The sequence below is a fragment of the Pygocentrus nattereri genome, chromosome 2 (assembly GCF_015220715.1).
Source record: "Pygocentrus nattereri isolate fPygNat1 chromosome 2, fPygNat1.pri, whole genome shotgun sequence".
NCBI classification, from domain to species: Eukaryota; Metazoa; Chordata; class Actinopteri; order Characiformes; family Serrasalmidae; genus Pygocentrus; species Pygocentrus nattereri.
The window spans coordinates 12,550,638-12,572,125 of NC_051212.1; the positions used below are offsets into that span (position 1 = coordinate 12,550,638).

At 39.4% G+C, this 21,488-nt stretch overlaps 1 protein-coding gene across 1 annotated transcript in view; it reads left to right on the forward strand.

The window, feature by feature from the left end:
- Positions 1-21,488, forward strand: part of LOC108436854 (oxysterol-binding protein-related protein 2) — a 71,928-nt gene that overhangs the window by 4,941 nt on the left and 45,499 nt on the right. Inside the window, exons 5-13 of the mRNA XM_037534430.1 lie at positions 1,764-1,908; positions 2,631-2,698; positions 2,801-2,845; positions 3,186-3,259; positions 5,219-5,282; positions 5,611-5,715; positions 7,249-7,380; positions 9,518-9,596; positions 9,827-9,939. Of these exons, the coding sequence (XP_037390327.1) occupies positions 1,764-1,908; positions 2,631-2,698; positions 2,801-2,845; positions 3,186-3,259; positions 5,219-5,282; positions 5,611-5,715; positions 7,249-7,380; positions 9,518-9,596; positions 9,827-9,939 (825 nt within the window). The remainder of the gene's footprint in view (positions 1-1,763; positions 1,909-2,630; positions 2,699-2,800; positions 2,846-3,185; positions 3,260-5,218; positions 5,283-5,610; positions 5,716-7,248; positions 7,381-9,517; positions 9,597-9,826; positions 9,940-21,488) is intronic.

The following is a 21,488-nucleotide window of genomic DNA, read 5'->3' on the forward strand; positions in this document are numbered from 1 at the left end:
TTTGACCGTTCTTCCAGAAGCACATTTGCTCTAATTCATCCAAAGGTGTTCTATTGGATTGAGGTCAGGACTCTGTGCAGGCCAGTCAAGTTCTTCCACACCAAACTCGCTCATCCATGTCTTTATGGACCTGCTTTGTGCACTCGTGTGCAGTCATGTTGGAACAGGAAGGGACTGTCCCCAAACTGTTCCCACAAAGTTGGGAGCATGAAATTGTCCAAAATCTGTTGGTGCTGAAGCTTTAAGAGTTCCTTTCACTGGAACTAAGGGGCCGAGCCCAACTCCTGAAAAACATCCCCACACCATAATCCCCCCTCCACCAAACTTCACACTTGGCATAATGCAGTCAGACAATTACTGTTGTCCTGGCAACCGCCAAACCCAGACTTGTCCATCGTATTGCCAGATGGAGAAGTGTGATTCATCAAACCAGAGAACACGTCTTCACTGCTCTGGAGTCCAATGAGGGCGCTTTACACCACTGCATTTGACTCTTTGCATTGCGCTTGGTGATGTAAAGCTTGGATGCAGCCATTCCATTAAGCTCTCTATGCTGTTCTTGAGGTGATCTGAAGGCCACGTGTAGTTTGGAGGTCTGTCGCGATTGACTCTGCAGAAAGTTCGCAACCTCTGTGGACTATGGGCCTCAGCATCCACTGACCCCGCTCTGTCATTTTACATGGCGGACCACTTCATGGCTGAGTTGCTGTCATTCCCAGTCACTTCCACTTTATTATAATACCACTGACAGTTGACTGTGGAATATTTAGTAGAGAGGAAATTTCATGACTGGACCTGTTGCACAGGTGGCATCTGATCACGGTACCACGCTGGAATTCACTGATCTCCTGAGAGGGACCCATTCTTTCACTAATGTCTGTAGAAGCAGTCTGCAGGCCTAGGGTCTCGGCTTTATACACCTGTGGCCATGGAGATTTGAATGGGTGAGTGAATACTTTATATAGTATAGTGTATTTTTAAAGCTTGTAACAGACATATTCACATATATTTTACTTGCAGACAATATGACAAGTATGACATCTCAAAATAGGAGTGAACAACAATTTGGTGTTTTTTTTTAGTTCTCAGAAGTCATTAGGCACTGAGCCTTCCCTATTGAGTAACAGCCTTCAGTGTTCTGTGAAGACTTCACACTTGACCCTGAAACATTGCTGTAAGGATTTGACTGCATTCAGCCACAAGAGCATTAATAAAGTCAGGAACAGATGTTGGATGGTTGGATGATTGGTTCTGGATCACTCCAACTCAACCCAGGGTCATCTATAAAGCCCCCAGCACTAAATTCTTTTTGTTTAACAAGGTACAAGCAATATAAATGTGCCGTCAAATGTACAACAGTGGTTTTAAGGCCCAACTGTGTACCAGGTTGTAGGTTTGTAAGTTTTTCTAGGTAAAAAGTACATATTTGTACCTTTTCATAACCAGAATACAGAGCAATAGAATAAAAAGCCTGGAGATGATACGGGGTGTGTGGCTTATGGTACAGTTATGTTCCCTGACCAAAGGTACTGTGATGTGTCCTTGAGGTTACCACCCCAGAGACAAGAGGGCTACAGACCCAGTGACAGTTTTGTACCTTTTTTTTCTGAGACTGTATGTGTGGCTGTGTGTGTGTGTCAGCGCTGGGTGCAAATTAATTGAGCTGAATTCACAGAGTAGAAGGGCTGTCTGGGTTCAGATCATTTTGGACACATAGTGTGTATGATCAGGTCTTATGTTTCTCTTTCTTAACCCTCCCCCAGTTCATCAGGAACAGGCTGCCAGATATCCACTGCAAAGATGCTGAAGGCAACACGCCACTACACATTGCAGCCTGCAGGGGGCATAGACAGTGTGTGGATGAGCTGCTTAAGAATGGAGCCAGTCTCACTGCCAAGAACAGGAGCGGTACAGTACTGTATCTCTGCCAAGTCTGAGCAATAATGAGACCCAACTGGTTTTATGGAATGAGACACAGCTGGTGGCTTTGCTTTGTTTATTGTAATCATGAGATATTTCCTCTCAATGAATAGACAATTTACATATGTACACAACATCTACAGTACACACAAATAGTAGATCTGCTTGTAAATTACTTACTTGCCTCTATTGCTTACCTCTTTTTACCTGCATAAGCTATTTACAGTAGGCACTATATTACAGTCTCATTATAATACAGTCCTAGCTCCTGGTGTATGGGCTGACTCAGGGCTGCCCAGAGTGAGGCCTGCTCACTGGATAATCATGACTGTAGGACATTTGTTTTTACCCACCTAGATCCACCCGCCTCACCCAATGAAAGAACAGTATATTTTTATGCTATACAGTAGTGTCTTGTTAGTTCCTTTTTTCCCTTTAAAATTGCATTCTGAAGTATTTCAGCAGTAAAATGTAGTATAATGTAAAGTAAATGTTTAAAAATTCAAATTGAAATATACCTACCCTCTTTATTTGTGTACTTTGTTGTGTTTTCTGGTTCTCAGCCCTCTATAAACAGCCCCCCAAACAACACTGGGTTATGGCCTTAGTTTATTGGTGTCTATGTAGAAACACACTGAGACTTATTGTGGCATATTTGTTGCATTTATAAGGATGGCATAATTTCAGATTTATTTCTTGCTGTATTTTAGGCCAGTCTGTGTTGGACCTCACAGAAAACAATGAGATAAGGATTCTGCTGGAAACGTGTAAAGAAAAGGTGGGCTTGTGTTTTGATATTGTATATGGTTTTGCCATGATTCAGTGCTACTTTATAGAAATGACAAGCTCTGGAAATGCTGTCTGTTCTTCTCTTTCAAAGAGTGCATCCAGCACGGCCAGAAAGTTTGAAGGTCTGTTGTGGAAGGTGAGGACAGATGATGTTCATTAAGTCCTCTGTTTTTTAAATATGTCCATGACCATTTCTGTAACCCCCTGAATTAACTCTATACATATCCAAATAAATATTAGACACATGCTTTTTTATGTAGCCAAACATCAGTTGCTCATAAGGTCTGTTAAAGCAGGCTAAGAGTGATCTTATTTGTAAAGCCCTCCCAGTTGCAGCCACCAGGTGCCGTCAAAGTGTTACGGTGCTGTTTTGAGATTCAGCACAGATTAAGTCTAGTCTTAGGTTAATTTAAAGTGCTATTGAGGAGTCTCAGATCCCATGAAGTACATGTCTGTTTATCTCCGCTGATTCTCAGAAGTCAAATTTCTTGGCCTGGGCCTCACACTGGGTTGTTCTGGAGAATGGGGACTTAAGCTGGTACTCAAAACGGTAAGTCTCTTAACTCTAGTGATTTTCTTTATGGGAAAAGCACCTGAAAAGCCCACCTGATGCCAGTTTATGCTCTTGCATTGAATTGATTCCATACATAAAATTACATAATTGAATCCTCTGTATGAATTAGCTTTGCTTTCACAGACATTTTAGAATCTACCCCAGCTCTGTTTGTCATTCTGTACACATCTAACATTTTTTAAACAGCTTCATAGTTATAAGGTGAAAACTGTGAAGCTGCACAAGATGAGCATATTAATATTACACAATTTTACACACAGTGAAATTGCTTTTAGATTTCTGAAGACATTGATTCCACACTTTTGAATTGTACAACCCCAATTCCAATGAAGTTGGGACGTTGTGTAAAACATAAATAAAGACAGAATACCATGATTTGCAAATCCTTTTCAACCTATATTCAATTGAATACACTACAAAGACGAGATATTTAATGTTCATACGGATAAACTTTATTGTTTTTGCAAATATTCACTCATTTTGAATTTGATGCCGGCAGCACGTTCCAAAGAAGTTGGGACAGGGGCAACAAAAGACTGGGAAAGTTGAGGAAAAAAACGAGCATCCCTGAAAGACTCAGTCGTTCACAAGCAAGGACGGGCGAGGTTCACCACTCTGTGAACAACTGTGTGAGCAAATAGTCCAACAGTTTAAGAACAACGTTTCTCAACATGCAATTGCAAGGAATTTAGGGATTTCATCATCTACGGTCCATAATATCATCAAAAGATTCAGAGAATCTGGAGAAATCTCTGCCAGTAAGCAGCAAGGCAGAAAACCAATACTGAATGTCCGTGACCTTCGACCCCTCAGGCAGCACTGCATTAAAAACCCACATCATTCTGTAACGGATATTCCCACATGGGCTCAGGAACACTTCAGAAAACCACTGTCAGTGAACACAGTTCGTCGCTCCATCTACAAGTGCAAGTTAAAACTCTGCCATGCAAAGCGAAAGCCATAAATCAACAACACCCAGAAACGCCGTCGCCTTCTCTGGGCCAGAGCTCATCTGAGATGGACTGACGCAAAGTGGAAAAGTGTCCTGTGGTCTGAGTCCACATTTCAAATTGTTTTTGGAAATCATGGACTTTGTGTCCTCCAGGCCAAAGAGGAAAAGGACTGTCCAAGCAGCGTCTTTTTCAGGGACGTCCTGCTTATTTCAGCAAGACAATGCCAAGCCACATTCTGCATGTGTTACAACAGCGTGGCTTCGTAGTAAGAGTTCGGGTACTAGACTGGCCTGCCTGCAGTCCAGACCCGTCTCCCATTGAAAATGTGTGGTGCATTATGAAGCGCAAAATACAACAACGCAGACCCCGGACTGTTGAGCAACTGAAGTTGTACATAAAGCAAGAATGGGAAAGAATTCCACCTACAAAGCTTCAACAATTAGTGTCCTCAGTTCCCAAACGCTTATTGAGTGCTGTTAAAAGGAAAGGTGATGTAACACAGTGGTAAACACGCCCCTGTCCCAACTTCTTTGGAACGTGTTGCAGGCATCAAATTCAAAATGAGTGAATTTTTTTTTTTCCAAATAATCAAGTTTATCCGTTTGAACATGAAATATCTTGTCTTTGTAGTGTATTCAATTGAATGTAAGTTGAAAAGGATTTGCAAATCATCGTATTCTGTTTCTGTTCATGTTTTACACAGCGTCCCAACTTCATTGGAATTGGGGTTGTAGTTGACCCATCAATGGGGCTCTTGGGGCTGTCTTGTGTCAGAATATTTGTCCCTAAGTGGCTTTGATGCTGTTCTGGGTGAATGTAAAGACCTTTCCTTTAGAGACAGTGCTATTAGTGGAACGCATGTCATGTTACATTATAATAACTATAATAGTTCAGAACTTGTTTCATGCCTGACAGCAAGTTAAAGACATCTCAGCGCTGCTGTGTATCTGTATACGCTGTGTTGTGTTGGGTGTTGCTGCAGGTCTGATGCTGAGTGTGGCGATCGCAGACAGGGCTTTAAGCCTCTTATGAGGGCTCAGTGTGTGGTGAGTCGCAGAACACTGTGGTTCAGCATTCTGGGGTCAAGCATAGTATTGATCCATCAGCACCTGCAGTCTGGAACTGAGTCTGTTCCAAAGTCTTCTTTGATTGCGATTAAAAAAAGAACCAGTTCTCCAATATAGAAATACACTCATTTGCAAGCGTAAAGGGATTTTGTAGATACAAATGTATCAGAGAACATTTGGAACATGTAAATATTAACTTCATCATAATTCAATACATTCAAATAAATTCATTGATTAAAAATATTATTCACTTCCACCTTGAAAAATACTCGCATGTTAATCATTCTGACATTTGTTTGGTTTACAGGTGAAAGCCTGGGATAAGTACTTTTTCACGCTCAGGTGCTGTGACGGCAGTGTTCATCACTTCAAAGTGTCCTTTAATTGTGGAGAACCGGAAGTCACCAGAAAAGTGAGTTGTAAGTGACATCATGACTGTGGAAATGTCACCCATGTTGGCAAATCTAACAGTCAGTTCTTAATAACTACACACATTTAAAGCAAGGTTGTTTAGGAGCTGTTTAGTAAAGAAAATGGTTCTAAACAGGACCATGAACACTCAAAAAATGTTGGCATGATTAAAGGGTTCTTTGCATCATAGGGTTCTTCAGATTGTGGAGAACGTGCTCTAGATGGTTCTACATAGGAATGTTTCTAGAAGCATTCTGTAGAGCACCAGAAATAGTTCTGCCGCTGTTATGATATGAGCTTGTAACAGCAGACTAATGCTTTTTTTGTGTGTTTTGGTGTTTTCAGTTTGAACAACCTTTTCGTGTTGCCAAGAACCCTTTAATTAGAACCAGAACCAGATCAGAATCAAGCTTTAGTGGCCAGGTATGCTTACACATACAGGTTACAGGAGCTTACAGTGTTCATGTAGTGAATAGAATAAAATAAAATAAAAATGAAATAAAATACAATTAAAAAAAAGCATCATCACTCATACACGCACACGCACGTCATACACACATTATGCAAAGGGTTCGTTGAGTGTCCATGGTTCTCTATAGAACCATTTTCTTTACTAAAGAACCTTTAAAAGGCTTCTTCTATTTTTACAAGCTTGCCATCATAACAGCAGCATAAACCTTTTTGGTGCCTTTTCAAAAGGGTTCTATGTAGAATCATCCCCATCAATCTGAAGAACTCTTTTACTGAATTAAAGAACCCTTTAATCGTGGAAAGGATTCTTTCATAGAATGTTCATAGTTCTATATAGAACCATTTTCTTAACTGTAACTAATATATGAAAATTAGTTGTGATCAGATTGGCTGCCCTGTGTTGAGCCTCAGTCAAAAAGCAGTTAAGGCTTTAATCATGCAGAGGGTTCTTTGAGTGTTCATGGTTCTATATAGAACCATTTTTTTACTATACTGTTTTTTTACTTTATTTCATTTACTAAAGAATCCTTGACGAATGGTTAAATAGCAAAAATAATCTGCAAAAACAACCTGTTTGCAGGTGCGTTTACATAAATCCGCCTATTCAGCCTACAGCAGTTTAGCTCCCGCCCATTCACACTGAAGTTGGAAGGAGTGTTTCAGCCTTGAATGAGGCTCAATACAGGCTGGCCAATCTGAGCACAGCTAATTTGCATGTATCAGTCTTAAAGGCATAGTATCAAAACAGCCTGTTTAATACAAAAAGACGCGACTGTCTTTAATAGTAGCCACACAAATGTCATGAGTATAAGAAAATATGGGACTTGGTCCCTTTAAATAGATTAACACTGTTTTGGTGTTGAGCGCTGGGATACTGCACTCAGTATTAGGAGCCAAATCAAAACTCTGGTATTGTGGCAACTCTTTTACATACAACATATTTGATATGTCTGAATTTTTCCAGTAGCCTTGAATTGACCTGTAAAAATTGACCTGTACCATTGCTGTAGTAGTGGACTAACCATCAAATGTTGATGCTCACCTGTGCCCTCCATATGGATAGAAATGGCTGGATGCCATAGAGGAGCACTCGGCATACAGCGCTCGCTGTGGCAGGCCGGAAAACACCGGTGCAGAGGAAGAGCACGCAGCTGAAGAGGACACGGCTCTGGGAGACTTATCAGACTGCCTGCAGGTACCTTAAGCTTCTTCCTGCTCAATCCCTCCATGTGGTATGTGGCTTTACCCTAAACACAAGCTACATATGCCAGTATGAAATGTCATGTACTACAGTGGTCTGTCTGTTGCTATAGGACCTATTGCAAACTTGCATTCTTAGAGTGAGCTGAACTGAGGATGCACAATCAGAAACTCTCATGAAAAATTGAGTAACACTTTACTGTAGGGTCCTTTTCATAAAGTTACATGACATCTAAATATGCTTGTTATGACATAACCCTACATAAATGTTTATAAAGGCTTTTTCCGTTATCTGTCATGAAGCTACTTTAGCTAACTTTATCCAAAATTGGCAAATGTATGCTTTCTAGGAAATTAAGGTTTACATAGGGTTTTGTTGTCATGACAGAATTATGTAGGTGTCATGTAACCTCATGAACAGCACCCTACAGTAAAGTGTAACCAAACTGTTACACAAATCAACCGAAGCAACAACAAGTTTAATCAGATCAGCTTGTGAAGTGCAAATATTTGCCAGTTGTTGCCATTTTAAACCAAGTTCAGTTAGGCTTATTTTTATTTTAGCCAACAGATTAAGCTTTTTTATGTAAATAGTGTGAGCCAGCTTTGGGCAAAAAGCAAGCATCTTAAAAATCTTACCATTTTTGTTTACTCTTACTTTTAAAAGTCACCAAGAAATTGTAACATTTTTAACATCTGTGCATAATGAGGTCACCATTCAATAGGATGCTTTTTTTTCTAACATTTTACATTTGAATTCTACGTTTTTCACTGAGAACTAGCTGAGAACTATATCTGGATAGTAATAAGCACCTTACAGCACATGAGGCCTTAATGCTGTTCCTTCTAGCTAGACGACTTTAGTAGGGGTTATTTCATGAATGGTCTTATGCTTTGGGGTCTCAGAAAATGCATTTTAAGTGATGTGTACATGTTTTCTCTGAGGTGCTTCATTTATTTTAGGGCTAGCATTGGGCTGAATCAGCCAAACTGAGTTCATTTCTAAATTATCTGGCTAAAATCTACACCTATAAGAAAAGGTGTGGTGCAGTTAAATGCATGCATTTCTGCCTGTGGTGACCTGAATGTTTGTATTTCTAGATTAAAGGTTGTTTAAAACTATGTAAACAACCATAATAATAATAATAATAATATTATTATTATTATTATTATTGTGATTGTTATTTTTATTTTTATTTCAAAGGTGTTCTATATACAAACATCTACAACACATTCTCAATTTCCAAAGGTTTAAACAGCCTTTTCATGATGCAAAGAAAGAAAGAAATCATGCAGTGGGTTCTTTGAGTATTCATGGTCCTATATAGAACCATTTTCTTTGCTGAAGAACCCTTGAAGAACCATATTTTTTTAAGAGTGTCTACCAAAAAGGGTTCTTCTATTATTACAAGCTTGACAAAAGTACAGTACAGTTAAATGCATGCATTTTGGCCTGTGATGAATGTAATATTTGTTTTATACGTTATTATACGTTGTTTAAAAGTATGTAAGCATAAAAAAAAAATTATTATTATTATTATTATTATTATTATTATTATTATTACATAAAAGGTTCTAGAATATTCCTTTACAGTTTGTGTAAAGTAAATGATGCTGGATGCAAATGCAAGTTGTCTTTATTTAAGTAAGATTTTAGTCCAGAAACTGGGTAGCAGAGGTGAGTAACGCAGATTAGTCGATGGTGAAGCAGAACAAAGAGAAGGAAACAAAACCAAAACTAAACACAAAGGAGGACAGACAAAACTGACAAACCTACAAAAAGACTGACGCAACCTACAAACAGAAAACAAACAACAAAATGGTCACATCAACATCGAAAAGCAATATCGAACAATGCAAGACAAAGAGAACAAACAGAGGGGTATAAATAGACTGAGGGATAAACAGAAACACCTGGGACTAATAAGGGGACCGTGCTACAAACAACAGACAGGTGAGACAGATGACAAGAAGGCAGGACGAGGGGGAGACAAAGACCAAAACAACAACAAAAGCACATGGCCTATGTAAACAAAAACACATGGAACAAGAAAACAAGGGTTTTAACAGGGAAAGACAAGGACAGGGCAATTGGGGATGTTCCATGTAAATGAGCTGTGTTCTTCTCACAGGCAGCTGAAAGCTACCAGCAGAAGTTGGAGTCTCAGGTGGCTGTCTTCATCTCTATGGTGAAGAATGAGGATAACAACAGTAAGAACCTCCTCTATTACAACTTGTTCTCACCTGCTGTATTACAAAACATCACCAAAACAGCATGTTTAATGGCTCTGACAAGCGCATATGCACCAATTTCAGGAATGCAGTAGAGATTTGCAGGGATGCTACGGCAACCAGAAAAAAAGATTTGGCCCTTTGTGCTTTTCCTGCTTTATCGGGCTAGCTTGAAAGTTTGGTGTGTTTTGTTTGTCTGTGTGTTTAAGCGAGAGAAATGACAGGTCCTGAGCTCCTGAAAGCCAGAGAGATTGGTGAGCTATGCCGTGAGACAAGCTCTGCTCTGAGACACTGCCTGGATCTGCTCTCCAGACGTGAAGAGGTATCACACTTCTCTATTTAACATCATCACTGAAAATCACACTCCCTCATCAGACTCAACACTGAATCTAAAACTACATCTGCATTTTTATGCTCATGCCTGTGGATATTATATAAGGCAGATTAGCCTAGTTTATTGAAACATATGAATAGTATGTGTCTAACTATAAAGACTATAGAAAGCATCTTAATAGGCTCTTAGCTCAATCGCAAATATTAAAGTTATCTCAATCATACTAAAGAAATGAGACCCGAGGATCATTGACCAAAGTCATATGTGCAAAAATTAGTTAAAGTTAAAATCTATAAAACTCAACATCTTTGCCTGATCAGGACTGTGTGGGTGTTTCAGGCCAAATGGGGATGAAAGTACATAGCCATGGCAACATACATAACTCTACAGCAGCAGAGATAATGATAATGACAAAGGATAGTGGAAATTAACGGCTAACGCAAGTGGGAATTTGGCATGTTAAAGTGTAATACTGTTGCTACGTGGCTTTGAAAGGTGACTGTTTACTTAAACAAAGTGCACGTACACTGGTTAAGTCAGACTAATCAACAAACTCTGCAGAAAGAACTTTGGGTAACACTTTCTATGAATATCACATTTGTAAGCATCTGTAAACACATTCATGTTATAATGCATTCATAAGGCATCATAAACATGGCTATAAATATTTATAAAAATGCATTTACACATTATAGCCATGTTTGTTATACATTGTGAATTGCTAACATAATGCATTATAAGTACCATTCATAACAAATTATAAGAGCTCATAAGTTGTATTAGTCCGCTCTAAGTAAAGTGAAGCGTACTGTACTAAAGCCTCCTCCAGTGGTAAGAGTGAGGCTTCAAGTTGTAGTATTTACTGAAGGATTTACTGAAACACTAAAATATACACAATAAAGCTCATTACAGGCTTCAAATGTCAGAGTTTAAACTAGTGATGCCGTCAGCGTTTCACCCAATGTGGGAAAGTCAATGTACACCACTGTTAATGTATGCCGCTGTTAATGTACACCACCGTTAGCCTGGCACTAACTTAACACTGCATGTCCAATATTATACTGTTTGGAGCATGTACATATTCAGGACTGAAGCCCCAAAGATGCAGCCCTAACAGCACCAGTGGTGACAAATAAAATATTGCAAATCTGTCTGTGCTTTACACTCTCCAAGCTGGGACTGACTTCTTTGGCACTGACAGTATAACATGTCATTAGCACTACTTATAGTGCATTATATTAAAAATTCATAATGTATAATAAACATGGCTATAAAGTGTAATTCAGTGGAATTCATTTTTAAAATAGTTATAATATAAAATATTTATACCGCCCTGCGATGGACTGGCGACCTGTCCAGGGTGTATCCTGCCTTCCGCCCGAAGACTGCTGGGATAGGCTCCTGCATCCCCCCGCGACCCTGACGGAGAAGTGGCTTAGAAAATGGATGGATGGATGGATGGATGGATGGATGGATGGATGGATGGATGGATGGAATATTTATACCTTATGAATGCATTATAACATGTTATAATTGTGTTTATAGATGCTTACGAACGTAATATTCATAGAAAGTGTTACCAAACTTTATTAATGTTAATGCCAATTTACTTCATCTCACTCAGAAATCGTTTGCGTGAAGTGTGGGGCTGCTCTTTCAGAGTTCTTTGTGTGGGGCTCTGAATGGGCTCCGCTGATGAAAATCTGCCCTAATTGGTTTGAAGGATCACTTGATGTCAGACTCTTTCAATGCAATTCAAATCCAGCCGGGGAAACATGAAAGGGCAAAAATCTCTCCATTAAAACAGCCAGTTTTGTTCCTTATTTGGCAGTCGAACGTTGATTCATGCAGTATCCAGTAGCTTAACAAAAGATGATAAATAACTAAATAAAATCTTAATGCACTGCTTTCTCAATTTCAAAAGGTTAAGATACATTTTTACTCTCCAGACATTCCGTTTAGCTTTTTTTTCTTAGAAAATGAGTCCAAGAACAAATCTGTATGTATTTTCTTAATCTTACTGTTATGATTATTCTTCATGAATGTAACTTTGGTTTGACAAATAGGGGAACAACATCAGGAGGCTACAGCTTACATACAACAATTAAACATTTAAAAACTAGTAAACAAACACTCCTAATGGTACTCTTATATATTGATATGTGAGGTTTGTCAATAATCAAACACAACAATAAAGGGAATATCCTGTAGAAATCCACTTTTGTTGCCAATTACGTGGCATTTGTGTCACTAAAATTCATGTGATCAGCATTATACATATGTTAGAAAATTAAATCAATGATAAATAATGATAAAATAATGAAAAAGGAAGGATTATTCATAACTGTTATGGCATATTTAATATAATTGTTATCTGACAGCTCTTCTGCAACCTTTTTTTCCACAATCACACCCGTGACCCCCAAAATACCTTGTGTAATTTTAAAAAGTAGGGGGGGCATGTCCTCCCCATCTTGTCCTAAGTTTGCACCAGTGTGGATCTTACACTGAGAAACTGTTCAAAATGTGATTCATGTTGTCTGCTATGTTCTGTAAATGGATGTAAGTAGGCTGCATGATTGATAACCTCACTACTTTAGAAAATAATCTTTAGAGAATATTTGAGAATCAACATGTCCAGTACAATTTTCCTGAACATTCTGATTGCTTTTGACATAATTGCTGGTCCTTTTGTTGGGAGTCAGGTGAACAGGAAAGCTGTGGTTAAGATACTTTAAGCCCAGTGTGACACAGTTTGTCAGTATCAGACAATTTATTAAGGTACATCAAATGTGATGACTACTGACTGTTCCCATTGCTTACTGTAGGAGATCTGAACTGGCACAAGTTTGTGAAATCTTTCCTATCAAAGCTCATTCTCTGACGTCATCGGCAGCCCTGTGTTGTTTGTATCAAGGACTGGTGGCAACAGAGAGACTCTAGCAGTGAACTCCATAAATAACTCCAATCCTAGTGCTTGTGTTACTTATGACTCGTTATGTTTGGCCTGTTTCAGGTTGCAGTTTGCAGGTCACTTTGCAGTTGTGAGTGGGTCATATACTGACTTTCAGCTCAGGAAAAAATACATTCAAATTGTAAATATAATGTGAATGTCAATTCTGATCGTCAACAAATAACATCAGAGATGATCTGTCTATTTTATGATTAAATAATAGATAATATTTGTTTATTAGGTTATAATACATACATAAATAGTAATAAGTATAATAATACTTTAATAGAAAATCGAAGTTCTATAATTTCATTTGATGACTGGCTCGTCTGGGAAATCGTGTGGTATCTTGCCACCATGTTGATGTTGACACACACACACACACACTGTCCTCCGAGCTTCTCCTTTGCCTGTAGCTGATCTCTCAGGCTGTCTGCTAGTCCCTCAGGGAGGACTTCACTGTACAGGAGCAATCAACAGCCCAACTGCCCAACAACATCACAGCTATCAGCTGTGTCTGTGCTGACTGTGTACTCAGACCAATGAATTACCATACAAAACAATAAAGGGAACACTTAAACAACACAATATAACTCCAAGTAAATCAAACTTCTGTGAAATCAAACTGTCCACTTAGGAAGCAACACTGACTGACAATCAATTTCACAGCTGTTGTGCAAATGGAAAAGACAACAGGTGGACACACTCAATAAAGGAGTGGTTCTGCAGGTGGGGACCACAGACCACTTCTCAGTACCTTTCTGTTTTCTGGCTGATGTTTTGGTCACTTTTGAATGTTGGTGCTGCTTTCACACTCGTGGTAGCATGAGACGCACTCTACAACCCACACAAGCGGCTCAGGTAGTGCAGCTCATCCAGGATGGCACATCAATGCGAGCTGTGGCAAGAAGGTTTGCTGTGTCTGTCAGCGTAGCGTCCAGAGGCTGGAGGCGCTACCAGGAGACAGACCAGGAGACGTGGAGGAGGCCGTAGGAGGGCAACAACCCAGCAGCAGGACCGCTACCTCCGCCTTTGTGCAAGGAGGAACAGGAGGAGCACTGCCAGAGCCCTGCAAAATGACCTCCAGCAGGCCACAAATGTGCATGTGTCTGCACAAACGGTTAGAAACTGACTCCATGAGGATGGTATGAGGGCCGACGTCCACAGATGGGGGTTGTGTTCACAGCCCAACACCGTGCAGGACGCTTAGCATTTGCCAGAGAACACCAGGAATGGCAAATTCGCCACTGGCGCCCTGTGCTCTTCACAGATGAAAGGCCAGAGGTAGCCTGACTGCCATTAGGTACCGAGATGAGATCCTCAGACCCCTTGTGAGACCATATGCTGGTGCGGTTGGCCCTGGGTTCATCCTAATGCAGGACAATGCTAGACCTCATGTGGCTGGAGTGTGTCAGCAGTTCCTGCAAGATGAAGGCATTGAAGCTATGGACTGGCCCGCCCGTTCCCCACACCTGAATCCGATTGAGCACATCTGGGACATCATGTCTCGCTCCATCCACCAAAGCCACGTTGCACCACAGACTGTCCAGGAGTTGACAGATGCTTTAGTCCAGGTCTGGGAGGAGATCTCTCAGGAGACCATCCGCCACCTCATCAGGAGCATGCCCAGGCGTTGTAGGGAGGTCATACAGGCACGTGGAGGCCACACACAATACTGAGCCTCATTTTGACTTGTTTTAAGGACATTACATCAAAGTTGGATCAGCCTGTCGTGTGTTTTTCCACTTTAATTTTGTGTGTGACTCCAAATCCAGGCCTCCACTGGTTAATAAATTTGATTTCCATTGATGATGATTTTGTGTGATTTTGTTGTCAGCACATTCAACTTTGTACAGAACAAAGTATTCAATGAGAATATTTCATTCATTCAGATCTAGGATGTGTTATTTGAGTGTTCCCTTTATTTTTTTGAGCAGTGTACATACATTCATATACTCACTCACATATACATTACTCATATACTCACTCACATAGTCATATACTCAGTCATATACTCACTCACATATAGTCATATACTCAGTCATATGCTCACTCACATATACATTACTCATATACTCACTCACATAGTCATATACTCAGTCATATACTCACTCACATATAGTCATATACTCAGTCATATGCTCACTCACATATAAGATTAAGTGAGTGATACTTTTTTTATATATAGTCATATACTCACTCATATATAGTCATGTAGTCATATACTCACTCATATGTAGTCATATACTCACTCACATATGCTTACTCACACATAGTTTATACTCAGTCATATACTCACTCTGCAGTCATATGCTTGCTCACATATAGTCATATACTCTAACACATATACTCACTCATATAGTCATACTCAGTCATATATTCGCATATACTCACTCACATGTGCTCACTCATATAGTCACTCACATTTATTCATATACTCACATATACTCATATACTCATATATACTCAATCATATACTCATATACTCACTCACATAGTCAAATACTCACACATGTAGCCATATACTCATATACTCACTCACAACTAATCATATATTCACTCACATATACTCATATACTCTCTCACATATACTCATATACTCACATATACTCAATCATATAATCATATACTTACTCGCATATAGTCATATACAGTCATATACATATATACTCACTCAAATACAGCCATATACTCATGTATTCACATTCATAAACGCTCATAAACTTGCCCACACATAAGTATTCATTTAATGTAATAATCACTTATATACTCACTGACATAGTCATATACTCATATACTCACTTACATATAGTCATATACTCATATACTCACTTACATATAGCCATATGCTCATATACTCACTTACATATAGACATATACTCATATACTCACTTACATATAGACACATACTCATATACTCACTTACATATAGTCATATACTCATATACTCACATATAGCCATATGCTCATATACTCACTTACATATAGACATATGCTCATATACTCACTCCACATGTAGTTATATTCTCACATATAGTAATATATTCATTCATCTACTCAATAATATAGTCATATACTCATATATATTTATATTCTCTCTCACATATAATCACATACTCACTCATATACTTATATGCTCAGGCTCTGATTCCATACATTCTTATTCTTTAGTGCTTTCATTGAGTGAACTGCACTGTGCTTTCTCTCTGTATTCCTCTCTTTCTTTCTTTACCTCTCTCCTTCTCCCTGCCTCCTCTCTCTCTCTTGCTATTTCCCTCCTAATATCTCTCGGTTCTTACTTTTCCCCCTTACTCCTTCCCTCTCTAGATATATTCCTAAATTCTCTCTCTCTCCACTCTCCTCCTCCCTCTCTTCCCCATTCTCTCTCCCGCTCTCTCTCTTTCCATTCATAGTCACTGTCCCTCTTGTCTTTCTCTCTATCTCTTTCTCCTCCATTCACTCTTTCTTCCCTCTCTTGCTCCCTCCCTTATCCCACTCTCCCCTCTATCCCCTGCCCTCTCTCTCTCTCTATCTCACACTCCCTCTCTCTTCCACTCATGCTCTCTCTACGCCTACCTCTAAACCTCTTATTTTCTCTCTCTTACTGTCTTTCTTCTCTCGCTCCCTTCTCTCCCTCGCTCTCTTCATTCATAGTCAGTCTCATTTCTCTTTCTCTCTCTCTCTCATCCAATCTCACCATCCCTCTCTCTCTTCCTCTTTTTCTTTCTCTCTCTCTATTTCTCCTCTACTCATGGTCACTCTCCCATCTCTCCCCCACCCTCTCTCTCTCTCTCTCTCTCTCTCTCTCTCTCTCTCACTCTCTCTCTCTCGCTCACTCACCCAGCCCCTCTCTCTTACACATACACGCACTCAGGCATTAAGCGGTCCGAGTCAAGCTTCAGAGACAACAACACAGAAGAAAAAAGGTGACCAGAATCGCCTCTAACAGAAACAGGTACAGTCAGAGTATTTCTCATTGTTTTGTCCACTCATCCTCAGCTGAGTCTGTCCATGCGTCCAATTCCAGCCTTGTCTGATGTCTTTGGCTCTAGTAGCTGTTTTCATTGATAAAACGGAGTCACTCCCTCTCGCCTTGCCTGTCCCAGTTTCAGCTCTGGGCTTTGGGTTTTGTTTGAAAGGGGAATCGCGCTGCTCGCTACGGCACTTGGTGGTCATGAAAGGCAAATCCGTTTTGAGTTAGATGTTAATGGGGGGAAAAAGGGGTCCAGAATGTAAACGCTGAATTTATATTCAGGTCAGTGACTGTATTGATGCCAGCGTTGCATGTCAGGCTTATGTGTCAAGGTCACTGTCTGAAGTGAAAATGTTCATTTCACCAGCAGTAAACCCACAAACGTCCGTTATCATCACCATATCGTCTTCGAGAGTGAGTGAAACCCCTTTGAGACTAACCTGGTATAAAAGTAGATTGTGTTTTTCAAGACACTCTCCCTGAGAGTGGCTTTTTTCCCCTCAGCTCGCTGTTCATGCTTCAAAGCATTTGTTCTCCAGAGTCCACAGATTAGTTTGAGTATTTGGGGCAGCTGCGAGCTTCAGAACAGAACAGAGCAAATTTAATGCTCCGCAGTAGAACACAGCCTTATTTACAGTGTTGCATTGTGCTGTTGCAATGTTTGTTATTATTGTTCTCATAGATGGAGCTAATTAGATGCTTTGTTAAAGAATACAGCGAAATTTATGACATGCACTGTCTGCTTTGAACACTCTTTGTCATTATTGTTGTTAATGAGAGCGGTAATGTGATGATATGAAATAAATTGCCAACCAAATATGGAAATTAGGGATGCATCAGAATTAGCCAGAAATGGAATCAGCTGCTTTTTTGCTCCAAACAAGCTATTTATTTATTATTAGTATGATCTGTATTGTCATTTTATGAGGTAAATAGGGGGAGTCAGGTACGAGCAGTCACACTGTATGGTAATGCTGCTGCTACACCTGCACAAAAATGCCATAACATAATTATATATGTGATAAATATATATGATAAATAGCCAGTCGCCTCTTACTTTCAATGAAGCACTTTGTTTGATTTTGTGCTATTTAAATAGGCAGCTCATTTTTTTAACCCCTGAAACTTCTATTACACACTTCTGTAACTTAGAATTAACTTATAATGTAGAATAACTCAGCCAGTTTGCCTTATAGCCCATGTACAGCATACTAAGACTGTAATAAATGTGGAATTTTAAGAGGTTAAAATGGCAGTTTTAATTAATGGCCCATTAATGAGAAAATTATTATTTATGTTCCATATCGCTTCTGTCGAACCAAAACCTCGTATCTCCATTTTTTTTTGTTTTTCATTTTTGACAGAATTTGAAAATGCCTACTGTTCTTTACATTGTGTGTAAGTTTCATGATTGACTTACATTAAAAGTAATTTTGAAGATCACCATTTTGAAGATACAGCGGCAAAATACAAAGAACTGGCCAATATGTGAATAAAAGAAGAGCTGAAATAGCTTATAGAAAGTACTGGTACTAAGTAAAGGTGGGATATATAATCACTTATATCATTATATATCATTATATATCATTATCATGATAAACTATAGAACATGATATCACAGTATGCCTCTCTGAGCATGTTGGATATCACCAGTACTCAACACAGGAACAGTGGGCAACTGCATGTTTTATTACAAATAGAACAAAATCAATCCTGTTTAATGGATTCAGTGCAGTGCAATATGTGAAACACAAAGAAACACTGTATTCATATTTTTTACAGTGTTATTTAAATGCGCATGTTTTTTGTTTGCTCCAGCTCATCAAACGTCTGAAACATTATGATATGTATTGTGTATAGAGTCTTAAGGTTTCTGATGTGCATTGAAGTGTTCCATGTGTTCATTTATCCCACTCAATGGGAGTGTTTCCAATCCCACTCAATGGGAGTGTTTCCAATCCCACTCAATGGGAGTGTTTCCATTCCCACTCAATGGGAGTGTTTGGAAATAAATAAATGCCAAAAAAGGCCATCATCCAATTTGGCTGTAAAGAAATTAGAATCTGAATAAATGTTCATGATCGATGCACCTTTAATGATGTGGCTTTAGACATCTTTTTTTTTCTGTACACACTCAAAAAGTTCTTCGCATGGTGAGATGGTTCTTCAGTTTGATGGACAACGTGTTGTGTATGGTTCTATACATAACCTTTTTGAAAAGGGTTCTGTATAGCACCAAAAAGTTTTTTTTCTGTTGTTATAGGCTTGACATTGTAACAATATAAGAACCCTTTTTGGTGATATACATAATCATTTTTAAAAGTGTTCTGTGTAGAACCATCTACAGCACGTTCTCCATCAATCTGAAGAACTCTTCAACGATGCAAAGAACCCTGTAATCATGCAAAGGGCTCTTTGAACATTCATGGTTTGATAAAAAACTGTTTTCTTTACTAAAGAACCCTTGAAGAACCATCATTTTTAAGAGAGCATATACGCTTTTATGCAAGAAGTGATTCTATACAGAACTCATGGTTCTATGTGGAACCATTTCCTTTGAAGAACCCTTGAAGAGCCATCTTTTTTAAGAGTGTAAGGGTGGGTGCGACATTGTATTATGCAGTATTTTGGTCATTTATGATTGTTCTCTTAGAGACATTGTAGAATCTAATATTATTAGCTAAATCATGAACTACCATGGTCTACCTTTTTTTCCCCATTCTGAATGGTAGAACTCTTCATTCTTCCAGGACATTGTTCTGGACATTCAGTTCCAGTTTGAGCACTGCTGGAGAATAAGAATGCATGTGTCTAATGGCTTAGTGTTAGGATCAAACGATTAAAGGAAACTGCCTGAACAAGTATAGCGAGCTGCTAAGACCAGCGAGATCCCCTACAACACAATGAATGGATTATAACACATTACACATCTGTGGGCCACAGGGTTGCTCCATAATTACATTAACCCTAATCCTCAAAGTGTCCTCTCCTGCTCAAGATTTGCTTACTGGGTTCAGATAGTAGTCTCCTGCCCTTCCTATAGCCTCCCCGGCTCAATTTGCATATGTAGATGTGTGCGTGTGTACTTTCTGTTTCTGTTCATAAGGATGAGATTGAGGCAGCGTTTTGTCACAGTTATCTAGCGTGTCAGTTGGTTGTCAGCTGTGGCCGTTTGCCCCTGACCCCATTCATTAGCTGCAGGGACATTCATGCTCTGGTGTGACTAATAGGAGATGAGTCGCGAGCTTGAGAGATAATGTGGGAGTTATATTCCACAACAGCAACTGGAAAGTTCGTAGTACATATCGATTAATAGGGGTTTAGTTATACACGTATTGTCAGGTTGAGTATGATTTTCAATTCTGAGGTGAAGATTTACCTTAACCTTAAGCCTAGGCAACAAAAATAATAAGTACATTATCAATTATATTGATATCCGTTTTGTTGGTGTTGTTAGTGAAAAGAAGTTAAGACAGGGGAAGTCGTGGGCTCGAGATTAGAGAACCAGCCTTGAGATCAGAAGGTCGCCTGAGCCGAGAGGACATGAGGGGGTTAGGTGCCCTTGAGCAAGGCACCTAACCCCCAACTGCTGCCCAGGCGCTGTGGAAAGGGCTACCCACTGCTCCGGGCAAGTGTGCTCACTGCCCCCTAGTGTGTGTGTCTTTACTAGTATGTGTATGTGGTGTTTCACTGCACGGATTGTGTAGTGAAATTTCCCCATTGTGGGACAAAATAAGAGGCACAAACCAAACTAAACGTTTTTCACAGTCTGACTCTTTTTTGGCGCTTAAAATATTTCACAACCCCCACAGCAGTATATGCATTAAAGAAATTACAGGAAAAGATCAATCACGTAGTAAGTCTGCTCAATTACTGGGCCTGGACTTCTCGGCTTGCACTTGGCCACGAACCACAAATCTTTATCCTGGTGCTGAAAAAATGCTTGAAGTGCAGCAGTCAGTCAAGACCTTTCCTCAGTAACAAGCTCACCCAGGAGAAATTCATAATCAATATGAGCCTGTCATCCATGGCCTGTTGGCAGAGCTTGTATGAACTCATCAAAAATATTTTAATTCTAGCATCACTCTTGAGACCCCTTGAGTTAACACATCTTCCACAGGAAACATTTCTGTGCACGTATTCAAACTTTTGACTTATAGGCCTACTTCCTGTGCTATCTCTAGCCTATATTCTATTTAAATATTAACTGATTTAAAAATATTATTTAAGGAAAATCTCATTTTAAGTTTAGAAAAAAAAAACTACTTCACTTCTCCATTGCAATTTCTGAGTACAAACACATACACTTGTGAGCTCCTGCTGGTGTGGATTCATTCTTGTTTCTTCTCTTTAAATGATGCAACAAAAGCGCCTTGCATGCTCCGCCTTCTGGACAAGTTCCCAGGCCCTGCCTGCATGTTTTACCTATTAAAATGTTGTTATAGCAGATTTAGTCATACAGAGCTGTGGGAGACCATGACATGGTTTGACAACTTTCATAATTTTAAAACTCATTTGAACTGTTGGGACACTTAAGCTCTACAAGAATGTTGAGAATTTTCCTCAGATAGTATGTCACACTCTGGAAAACCCCAGCAGCCTATTACAGTA